Genomic DNA, 12,474 nt, shown 5'->3' on the forward strand with positions numbered 1-12,474 from the left:
TAAATATCCGGATAATACCAATTTATATTTACTAATTTTATTGGTGAAAAAGATTAATATTTACTAGGTTTTCAAAAAAAAGTAATTTAGATATACCAAATAGCTGTGAAAAAGTAATTTAGATTTACTAATTATGTGGATGAAATTGATTTCCATTTACTAAATATCTGGATAATACTGATTTGGATTCAATAAATAAAATAAGTTACAACTCAACTTGGAAGAATGTTACTTAATTCAACACATTTAAACTGAAATTGTTATTTATCTTTACATAAATACATTTTGCAAATCAACTTATAATTGGTACCACATGACTTAAAATCTATGTAATGTTATTGATTGTCACTTTGTTCTTGTTTAAATGTAGAATCTACTTAATATCATGCCTTCTTTTTGCAAGAATGTACTGAGGAACAGTTAACAAATTACCACATTTAGGACAACAGCAGTTAAACATTTATTTGTGCAACTTTGTTGACCATCTTTCAAAAATTTGTGTAAAATGCCAAAATACAAAGAAATCCTGGTGTACACAAAAGAATCACAGCAGCAAGCCCTTCAAATGAGAATGACAAATTGGATGTTTCTGAACAACCCTGAATGGTAAATAACTGCAGCACTGAAACTCAGACAAAGCCTCGAAAAAAACCATGTGACTGTAAACGCACTGTAAAAAAAAAAAACTCATTGGGTCCAGACTGAAGACAGGTGGGGACAGAATCTCATGCCGACATGATGTCCAGGAAACTGGAACTTAAGGCAGGAGTAGTCATCATTACTGCTTGAAGACTCAGGTCAACCGGTTGTCTGTGGGCTGACATGATTCTCTCTACAGCCAGAAAAAAGACAAAACAGAAAAGATTAACAATAATATAACTTTAAATAGCATTTACAACATGACTAGGTGGTTCGAACAATAAAAATGTATTCTGTTGTTAAATTAAGACACTGAACTTAAAACAACTTACTCCCGTTTATCCTTGACAACTTGTATCCGATCATGGGTCACACTAGTGGAACAGCAAAGAAGGTGTTGCGGTTCATGCTGGTAGTCGTAATCACACCTAAAAAGAAAGGAGGACATACATCCTCTTCAGTAAAAACAAAATCATCTCAAGCATCAACTTTTGCTCTTTTCAATGCTAATGTTGTAAATAATGAAAAGGCTAGATTCACACTCATGCCACATGTTGATTTCCGTGGTCCCTTTGCTGCAGATCCTCCCCTGTGGTGCTGCTCTAACACAAATAAATAAAAACATCTTAAAACAAATAATTGCTTGCTTCTGGCATTTAAATGGATTATAATCTCACCGTGTTGCTGGGTGTCATTAAGGTCAGTTCCATCCAAGTTGGATTATAATGTCTGAAAGGTGGCAGGAGAAAATAATTAGCATTTTACAATTAACTAATTGTTCTTAATTATCTGTACATAAATGTAAACATTGACTCAAAGGACACTCTTTGGTGACGTCCTCATCTGATAATGTGGACAGTAAATGAAGATTTGATCATGAAACCATCCCCTCACTGGACAGCTCACGGAGCTTCTGAGGAGCTGTGAGCCATGTCCGCCACAGCGCAGTTATAAGCGTCATGTTAACAACAGTCACGTGAACAGAGTCCCGACCACGTCAACAGCATCACGTTAAGAGCGTCACGTTAACAGCAGTCCCCACAGCATATGACACAGCGCAGTTTAAAGCGGTCACGTTAACAGAGTCCCGACGTCACGTGAACAGACCTGTACAATAACGTGTCTGGTCACGTGACTGTCCGGACTGACCGCTCCGGTATATGTGAGCTTGTCTATACATGTCTGCGTGGAACCAGTTTCAAAGCACTTCAATAAAATCGTGGTTATTAGATGAAGTGTGTAGCACCGACCCTCAGGTGTCTTAACCCACCTGCCACAGTAATGAACCAACATTACCTCAGCTAACATATGTAAAGTAAGCTAATGTTAGCTCGTTCAACACTGAAACCGACAACCACGTTATCATCGACGATGTTAAAGAAACGTGAAAACACTTAACCATCAGATAGCTAAGTTAACTTACTCTTGGCGAGCGTGAAATGCAGAACACCATGCCTCGAATTCAAAAGTAGCTACCCGCTTCCATGAGGCTAGCTAGCAACCCCTCACCAGAGAGAAACCTCAGTGTCACTAACGTTGCCCGTTCAATACAAAGTTACTCTCTGAAATTAAATTGTTGGCATTCTTACCTCAAGAAGAGCTGTCATGTCAGGAGGCTGTCGTTCCCTCTGTGGCGTTTCGAGAGTCACTGACGCGCAGGAGCAGCAGCTCAAACTGCGGAGAAGAACAGTTCAATCTGCTTTTTTTGTGTTGATTGCTGTGATCAGCCTGATCACAGACACCTGGCCTCTCCTTTGAACTCTCTCTCTCTCTCTCTCTGTTGGACGGGCTGTCTGTCTGTCTCTGTCTGTGCTGTTTTCTTCTCTAGTAACTAGATTCTTAGAATAATACAATAAAATAGTAGGACAGGATATATTACATTTAAGAAGTTAAATAATAAAGGAAATAAAAAATAATAAAAAAATGAAAGTAAATACAGTGTATATAAAGTGAAAGTGGTGCAATGTTCATTGATGTTGTTCAATTTGAGGAGGATCTGGCCAGAGGTGATTTATTGTAAAGTCTAATAGTTGCCAGGAAGGTTCTCCTGTATCTGGAAGTTTCTCCTCTATCAAGAATGTTCTCCTGTATCAGGAATGTTCTCCTGTTTGTCCTTGTGAAGCAGAGCTAAAGCAGTCTGTTGGAGAATGGACAAACATTTCTTCATGTCCTCCTCTCCACCTGTTCCGGATAGTCCTCTTTGCCAATGATGGAGCCGCCCACACCAGTTTAGTGAGTCGGTTGGTTTCTCCAGTTACAATGCTGCCTGGTCCAACAGACTGGTAGAACATCATAACTGAGATTTGTCATATATTACAAACATTTGAGGACTTGTGAACCTTCAAAGGATACTAAGTTATATATTGCCAGTCAAGGGTTGCCCATTTGGGAGTCTGACATGTTGAGAAAAAAGAAGCTAAATCAGCCCAAACTCTTAACAGGGTCTCAGATTTACTTGTGTTCAATCTTGGATATCCAGGACTAATATTAAGAGATTATGACAATTTTGCATTTGTCAAAAATATGCGATTATAAGAGAATAAGGCATTTGATTTGACCCTTTTTTTTTTTTTTAAAACACAGCTATCAGTCCCAAACTTTAAAAGACTGGTTTTAAGGATTTTCCTCTCAAAGATTTTTGGCGATTTTTCCCATGACCTCAAATGTATTATATTTAGGTAAATATAATATGAAAGATGTTAGTGTTTCAGAATTTATTTTAATTCATTCATTATCAGTTCTGATTACAAATATTGGACACTGGACACAACAGCAAATACTCACGGTCGCCCTATAATGCTCCTCTAAAGAACAAGTATCAAAACTTATCATTATTTCTTCTACTTTGTACGAAAACTGTAAAATGACTGTATTAATAATAGTCATTTTTCTTTAAAAAAATGGGCATTTTTATTTTGTATTATTAGCATAATACTTAAATTAACAGTTGGGTTGTTAATTTACAGATAATGTCTGTAATTTCAGAAGTTTTGAATATAATTTTATTTAATCAATCCTGAAAGCTATACCTGAACCGGAGCAGGTTTGTCAGTTCAAGTTAACCTAGTTTTGCTAGAATAAACCAGCTAACCAGCTTATGAGAAAGTGGTGTGGCGCAAAATTCATTGGCGGAAGTGTCACAGGCGGCGTTTAAAACTGAAGAGTTTGATATTATTCAAACAAAATGAGTAAAATGCAATTGATAAATAATTCAAATTGTATTAAATCAACATAATAATATGCCAAACTCCACATCACACATTTTTATGTAAAGGTTACTAGTATTTATTGAGTAAATGTAGTTTTGTGATTTATTCAATCTGTTTAATTTTTCACAGTTTGGATCTCTTCACCTCGGGCCCTGCAGGCCTGCACTGTCTCTTTTTAGTATCTTAATAGGCCTACCAAAAATCTTTTTTTCCAGATTCCCCCTTCCTCCCAATTTTATGATTGAAACCATATCCAAGGTGAATGCGGTTAAAGGCAGAGAATAAAAATATATTTCAAGGGAATGAACTTGTTTCTAGCGTGGTTTTAGGGTTGTGGTGGATGAAGGTAGCATCATGTCAGATTGTGACAAAAAAGGGGCGAATAATTAAATTAAAGAAGGACTGTAATGAAGCAGAACCAACACGTTGCACCAACTAGGAAGGGAAACAGCCAGAGTTTATACATTGTGTCACGTTATTCTTCTAATTTCTTGGCTGGAAACAAGAAATATAATGTTATAGTTTTTTAGTTTTTTAAATTAAAATGTTTGGTTGTTCGGTTCTGCCTGGGTGAAACATTTCTAATTAACGCTCGCTCTTTCAGTGCTGTATTTACGCGCGAGTCGGTGCCTGTATCCCGCGTGCGTGCGTGCACGTGTCTATGTGAGTGCGGGCGCGTGTGGGAGCGCGCGCTTTCCGCTATACTCTGGAATGCAGCCAGTCTCGGCTCTTTTGAATCCAGCCTCTCTTTGATCTTTTTTTTCCGCTGTACCCGGAAGAGAACCCCTTCTCTCTCTCCTTTTTTTTTCTCTCTCTCACTTTTTTTTCTCTCTCTCTTTTCTCTCTCTCTTAGCTGGGATGAACGCACACGTGGAAATGCTGGCCCGGCTCCATACTCGGACCAAATTTAGTCATACAAAGGCGAGGGAGAGCGAGGAGGGGGGGGGTGGAAGGGGGAGGGGGGTTGGTGTGTGTGTGTGTGTGGGGGGGGGGGACCGGGCTGGGGGAGTCGGGGATGAAAGAGCCAGCCGCCGCAAGATCAAAGGGAGCCGCGGCTCCGCCCCGCTAACCCCACCTCCGCGCTTTATAAAGATCTGCCTCCCCATCCCAACTTTGATTCTCACGCAATCTTTCACTGCTCAGACGGACACAGAAAGCACAGCACTTCTCCTGCTCCTTTTGTTTTGTTTATTTTCTTTTTCTCTTGAAATGTTCGAGTCTCAAAGACATATGTCCTTCTTTTTCTTTAAATAATATATTTTTCCATACATTTCCCATATTTTCGTTGCTCTTTTGTTGCATATTTGCTAATATTAGTTTATTAAACAATGTATTTATTTTGTATTCATTTTCATTCATGATGGTTATGGTGTGCCAATCATTACTCTCCAAACTGGGTATTTAGATGTGTGTGCTAATAATGAATGAAAATATAAAATGTGTCCTCTTTAGCATATCTCCATATGATCAGATGTGTGTCTGAGACTTTATTTAAATCGATGTAGCTAACATGTAAACGTGTTGGGACACCTTGACCATTATATCACATTTGGTCACATTAACAATAACAATAACATACATTTAATATTTGCACATATTGTTAGAACAAAACAAAAGCAATTTAAAGAGGTAATAACAAACAGACCCCCCCCCCTTTTCCCCAAATGTTGCTTAATACCCAAATAAATAAATAAATGATAACTATATATTATTCTTTTAACGGTTGATTAAAACGTTTAACCAGATACACACACATTACTTGTATTTTTTTTAACAAATGGAGCAAAACATATTCTCTTCTTCTAATGAGGGAACCGAGGTTGTTGTTCATTACTACAGGAAATAACACGGTTGCCAATTCTTGCGTTCATAATAAATGTCACCTCCTGTGTCGGCCAAACAAGTTCGAGCTCGTCTTGTTTTTTTTCTTCTCTATTTTTCTTTTATACTTTTTTTTGTATTCATCATGATTATTTTAACCCATCACACATAGCTTCTTCTTCTTTTTATTTGTCTTCTTCTTCTTCTTCTCCTCTCCCTCCTGTCTGCCCATTTGTTGTGTGCTGTGTATAAATCTCTCTCTCAGGAGGAGTGTCAATCGGTGCGGTGTCAATCAGAGCGTCGGCTTCCCTTTCATCTCTCCTTCCTCCCAATGACTGGAGAGGAGGAGGAGGAGGAGGAGGTGGGAGCGCGGCTACATTACCAACACACACATACACACACTGGTTACATTACACTGTGGAAGCAGTGTGGCAGCAGTGGGAAGTCGGTCCACGGCGGTTTTTTCCTCTCTACCTTCGTTTCTGATGGTTTGATGACTTCTGCTTTCCTCACTCCCGCGTCGAGGATATATTCTGAAGCATGAAAGCGACGTACTGCGTTGCTTGTTGTCTTGTCTGAGTGTTACAACTGTGTTTTCCTCCAGTTGCACATCCATCAGTTACCTCTTCACCTCCAGACGGTGTTTTGGTTTTGTTAGCCTACTTTTTTTTCTTCTCATCCCCACTTTCAAGGACGACGCAGCTTCTTCACGGGACCACGGAGGAAATAATATGTCTCACTTTTAGAAATGCACTTTTTTTAACGTTGAGGCATTTTTCTTCTTCTTTACTGGACCATATCCGTCGTCGGGTGTGTGTGTTTGTGCGTGTGTGTGTGTGTGTGTGTGTTGACTGAAACACTAGTGATGAGATTTTAACTCGTGCTTCGTCTTCCTTTTTTATTCCCCCCCCCCCCCCCCCCCTCATGACATTGAGGCGTTCACTGGACTCGCATTCCGAGCCTTCATCTCTCAAGTTTAGCATATCAAGTGGTTCGGGTCTGAGTTTTGAGTCCAGCCTGAGAGAAACCCAGGGACGCCGGCAGCAGCTCCTCCTGTTGCTCCAGTAAAGACTCCCCGGCAGCGGCTCCACCGCCGCTCGCTCTCCTGGAGGGAGACGCTCGCTCACTCCGTTCGGGGGATTTCAGTGGCACTTTCCCTCCTCTCTGTAGTTTTCGGACAGTGCTGGCGCGCGCGCGCTCGTGTGTGTGTGTGTGTCTGCGCGTGTGTGTTGTTGTCCTCGGGTTTCTTGGTGAAACAAACAGAGTTTAAAAAAAAAATCCCAAAAAATGCCACAGTTATCAGGCGGCGGCGGCGACGGAGACCCGGAGCTGTGCGCTACGGACGAAATGATCCCGTTCAAAGACGAAGGAGACCCGCACAAGGAGCAGATCTTCGCCGAGCTCAGCCACTCGGAGGAGGAGGGAGACCTGGCGGACATCAAGTCGTCTCTGGTCCACGAGTCCGAGAGCAGCCCCAACAGCAACAGCCACGATGTGAGTAACGCCGCGTGCCGACTGATGGGGTGGAGGATGAGGGAGAGAACACGGTGACCTCCATCAGAGAGGAGGAAAGCCCTGCATCCGGCCAGTAAACAAAGTTGTGTTGTGGTTTTAATCATTTAAAGACCTCGTTTATTTATCAGGGTTTACCTGAATGATTGAAAGCTTGGAAAGATTACGCTTTAAAAAACAATAGGCCTACAATGACTTTCCTCCTGTGAGACCTTGCTCAGTTTCAGAATGTGTTAATAATTTTTATCATAAAGATTAGAAGAACCCAAAAAAATGAGTTCAGGTGCATTTATAGTCTGCACGTTATATACTTTAATTGTATTCATCACAGTAGCACTGCAGTCTCCAGACTCAGGTGTACCAGCTTCTCCTCCAGAAACCTCCTCTACATGTAACATCTAAAGCACCCAATCAACTTATTTTTTTAAATAGTATCGGTCTAAATGCACACATCTGTGGCAGTTACAGTTCATTAAGTGTGTAGTAAAATATGAAAACTAAAAAACGAACTGTAAATATATAATTTAAGATGTAGGATTTGGGGCCTTGTGTGCTCCCAGTCACCAGTAGGCTAATAGATGTATTTGCAGTGATTCAGGTTAACCTTCAGCAGCTGTTAACACGAGACTGATTGGCTTAAAAGCTATTGACAAACGGAGATTATTCATTTATTTCAAAGGTCACAAAAGGACAACTTCTGATTCTTTTGTTACCGAGATGTGAATCCTTTTCTAAGACCATCGTCACATCTCATAATCGTCGTGTCTGTTTCATGGTACCCCAATATATTTATTTTTTGCATTGTTTGGTGTTGAAAAAAAATACATGTACAGCTGTTTTTCTCAACGCTTCTCAATCAGATTAAAAGGAGGCATTAATAATAAAATCAAAAGACATGTATTGTGTAAATGCAAATAGAATCTAAATTGAAGAATTTATTAAGGCTGAATTTGTAATGTTTCCAAACATTTTACTTTTGATTCTATGCTTGCAAGAAGCCATTTTATACATCCACATACAGATGCAGAGTAGTCATTAAACAACCTATTTGAAATTAATTTATAAAAAATTGCAGCAGCCATCTACCTGTGCACCAACCTCAGGATGCAGAATGCAGCATCCCCATCACAGTTAGTCACCTGTTTTTGTCATTAACCGCAGTGTTAATGAAATGTTGGGCACATCCTGAACGAGACTGTACACATCCACCACCAAATGTCCTAGAGACACACGAGACAGAGGCTGAATGTTAATTAGGAATCCAGTGAAGCTCCCTCGCTCAGCTTGAAGCCATCCTGAGGGGTCTGAACTCCAAAAAGAGGTCCTCTTCCCAATTCTGATTCGGAAAAGAGAAAGGAAACGGCTGTGCGAAAAGCAGGGGATTTTATTTCCGTCAAGCAAAAGCTGTCTCCACCATTTTCTCTTTTCATGGGATGATTTTATTTCACTTTGAACCGAGGCTTTTAATTTCTAACATAAATACACGTAAACTGAAAGATGAAATTGGGCTTATGGTCTTGAAAACAAGTTAATTTGTAAGCTCCTTAAGGACATGAAGCTTAATTAGGTGGTTCTTTTGAAGCTTTGATGCAGGCTGCTCCATCACCTCTCTATTGAGAGAGAGTGTGTGTGTGTTTTGTGTGTGTGTGTGCGTGTGTGCGTGTGCACATGCTTGTTCTGCTGTGGTGACAAGCAAAAGGGACGTTTTTTGTCCCAGCATTGTTTGTGGGTGTCTGACCGAATTGGCATGTTTGTGTGTGTGTAACTGCGTTTCAAGGCCATCTTAATTGATTCACCGTCATTTACATTTTTTATTCTTTCTTTTTATATTTACAGGCAGTTAGACAGTCCCAAATACCGCAAGATTCATATCACGAAAAACACAGAGACCATTTGGAGGATGGTAAGTGACGCCGCCTTGAGCAAGAGCTCGTTATATCAGCATGCTTTATAGGACAGCCAGCTGCAATAAAGACTCACAATTTCAGAATGATTTGCTGCAGCTTGAGAAGTTAAGGTTAGACGGAGGATAGTGTGAAAAAGTTCAACTTTGTTTTCCCCACACAGAAGTATCAGTCACACTCGTGCCCTGTTGATCCTCTTATCAGAGCCCCTGTTTGTTTTTGTTGCTGCACTCAGTAACGATACGCTCACATCCAAGTCTAGTCAGGACATGCTGTACCTTCGTGGACACAGCTACCTGTTACCTACCTCGTAGATGAGGGTGCCTGCAAAACCAAAGAGACTCGAAAAAGGGGGATGAATATGCACATTTCCGAGGGGTTTATTATTCGGAGTGATTATTAAGGATCAATCCTATACATTAAGAAAATTTAAAAAATCACATTTCTGTCTTGTTTTCCTTATTATGCATCACCCCAATAAACTATTTCTCATACGTCAGCTCTCTGGTTGCACTGTTGCAGGCAACATGTTGCTGCCGCTCGGGGCTCTTTGCTCTCTGGGTATTGTAGTCTGACCTCGCGACTGCATGTCATCATTAGGGCTTTGAGGAGGAGTGTGTCTCCTCTTTGTTCCCCTTTCACTCCTGAATACGATCCCCTCAAACCAAACACTGGCTTTCTTCACAACAAGATCCGTGTTGCCATCAGGCTGTATACCACAAACACTCCCAACCCCCCGGCCTTATTACTTGAGTGGCAAGTGGCGCTGCATTGAGGCCTCTTGTATAAAGCTCCCCCTCTTTGGTCAAAGGCACAGTGGAACTGTTGGGGCGTCTCCTGTTTTGACACAGTCTGTATGTTCTTCTAATTGGTGCTAATTGGCACAGAGGGGCTCCATTGTTCCTCCGTATAATACAACCTCCTCTCCAAGACCGGGAGAAAGGGCACAAACAAAAGGCCGAGGCGAAATGGGGCGCGGGTTAAAGCGATCCACAGTGATGTCATTACGGCTTCAAAAGGGGGCAGGAAGACTTTGTGTTGTCATTAATACTTGTCTGATTTATTGACTGAAGCAGATTTATTTAGAATGTTGTAATTTGTAAGATTTGTTTTGTGTTTAGAGCTCTAGTGTTGTGAGAAATACAAACAGTTTTGATGTTGAAGATTTAAATAATGGCTTCATAGAAGTAAATTGTCACATTTTGTTTTTATCAGCAAAACTCCATGACCTGTACAGTAAAGGTCATCCGTACCAGGGCTACCCGGGCTACATCATGATGAGCAACATGAACGACTCCTACATGAACAATGGCTCCCTCTCGCCGCCCATGCCCAGAACGGTCAGTATACCAACTCGTTTTCTTTTTCTGTGTGTGTGTAACAATTAGTTAGAGCCTGAAAACAAACGTGTCAAAAATCTTTTTGCTTGAGGCTGACAAAACAGAAATTAGCAAAGTGCACAAAGATACGGATCTTTCCCAATTTTGCGCGACAAGGATTTATAGTTAGAAAATAAATAGGTGATGCCTTTAATTTGGGGGGGGCGACAACTCTAGAATGTTATTTGTCAGTATAGTTGAGGCACGATATTTATATTCTTTGGTGGGTGACGGTTTCTGTTTTATTTTGCGTAGTTAGAAGTTGGTGAAGTCACGCTGAAAGTGCTGGTCTGAAACAACACATTGTCCTTGCTCATTAACACTGGATGATGATAGACCTGCAGAGATGTAACGTTATGTTGCACCTGCTCAGGTTAAACGGAAGGTCAGGCACTGTTTCGGATATCATGCAGACTGGGGACCATGAGAGAAAGCCACCTGTTGCTTTACCTGGCCACAGAGTCTCCTACGCTGCCATTGGAATTATGATCCCTTGTTTTACATATGAATTAAGTAAAAAAGATTAAATTAAATTCCATTGAAAGAATCAGGGAAAAAAAGGATTGCAATACTTAATCAAATCAGCGCTTAATTAAATGATATGGTATTGCAGCGTGTGCACCTATTTCTGGCTCTAATTTCCATTGTCCCTAAAAAAGAAGACATTGTTAATATTTGCTGTTTTCAATCTTCTTAAATAAAAGCATTTGATTATATTTAATTTGAGGATTTGGACTGTTCTTTAGAACAAATATCTGCTTTGTAATTTTTTTAAAATGTAGATACCAAACATTTATTAAAGAAGAATTAGATAAGGCTGATGAGAATATAGTACTTAGCTGCAGCCCTACATGAGGCTAAACAAAGGCCACTAGGCAATATATGGCAATTGTAGCCTCTTTAAAATAACAACAATTAAAATAGCATCTTTATAGCTTATAAAGGTCAAAATACATGCAGTACAATATATTACCAAATAAACATGTTATATGAGCTAATCTGTTGCTTTTAATTCACTGTCTCACAGGAACATTTAGTTTGTACTATAACAATTTAATGAGAAAAAAACTGAAATATAGGAAATACTATAGGGAATAATAGTAATGCAATAATTGATTAATAAGACAGTTTTTCAGGGAAGATCCCTTTTCTTGACTAATAAACTAACAAATGTAAACCTCGTCATACGATTTCAATTTTAAAAAACTAAAACAGATATTAACTCCCAAAGTTCGTAATGCCTGTGTTGTTGCGCTGTATCTTTGTACAGTATTTACCCTAAAGTACCAGCATTGTTGACAACCGTCTCCTTAACAACCATAGGTGACCCGTGGATACTGAATGCCTGTCATACTTTCCAAAAGAGATGGGATGTACAGTATTTCTCATCTTGTTAAAATCTTAAGTGTTGCATGTCTACATGACCCGAGTAAGCCCTCTAATTAGCCCAGCATGACTGAGGAGGTCTAAAGGCAACACCGCGTCTCCGAGGCTGCTCTGCAGTGGAGTTTATAGTACCGTCAAGGGGTGGTGTGTGTTGTTGCACATATTGTCCCTGTAATGGGATCAATTTCAGGCCAGCTGCAGGTCTCTCACTGGCGGCTTCCTGTGTCTGTCCCGTTTGCAAATGTTCTCCTCTCAAGACAGAGATGAAGCACAGGGCACATCAGCAGCTGTCCACTCTAATCCGGTTTTGTCCAAGTCTCTGTATCACACTTGGGATGTCAACCAGTTTCAAGTCTGCCTGTGGTTTTGGTTCCTTCAGACAGGAAACACTCACACAAGTTCTGGGTCGTTTGCAGCTCATACGCGTTAGTTTCGTCAGGGTAAAGTTGTGAAATGTGAGCTCCGCGTTATTCTAAGAATCGGCTCTCGGAGGCAGATGTGATTGTTGGGGGCAGATGTCACATGCTGTGTGTAAAGGAACTTGATTCACACGCAACTCTTTTACGGGATGGTGTTAAAATTGCATTGCTTTCCCTCTGCCAAAGTTGGAGAGGGTGAAAGTAC

At 40.4% G+C, this 12,474-nt stretch overlaps 1 protein-coding gene across 3 annotated transcripts in view; it reads left to right on the forward strand.

Annotated features, from left to right (window-relative positions):
* The first annotated feature begins 6,037 nt into the window (after positions 1-6,037).
* lef1 (lymphoid enhancer-binding factor 1) overlaps positions 6,038-12,474 on the forward strand; it is a 43,399-nt gene continuing 36,962 nt past the window's right edge. The window contains exons 1-3 of one of the 3 annotated variants that reach the window (XM_056409819.1): positions 6,038-7,163; positions 9,018-9,084; positions 10,301-10,425. In XM_056409819.1, the coding sequence (XP_056265794.1) occupies positions 6,957-7,163; positions 9,018-9,084; positions 10,301-10,425 (399 nt within the window). In that variant the 5' untranslated portion in view covers positions 6,038-6,956. The remainder of the gene's footprint in view (positions 7,164-9,017; positions 9,085-10,300; positions 10,426-12,474) is intronic. The other 2 variants (XM_056409818.1, XM_056409817.1) reach the window with 2 other exon arrangements.

The sequence above is a fragment of the Pseudoliparis swirei genome, chromosome 24 (genome assembly GCF_029220125.1).
Source record: "Pseudoliparis swirei isolate HS2019 ecotype Mariana Trench chromosome 24, NWPU_hadal_v1, whole genome shotgun sequence".
NCBI lineage: Eukaryota > Metazoa > Chordata > Actinopteri > Perciformes > Liparidae > Pseudoliparis > Pseudoliparis swirei.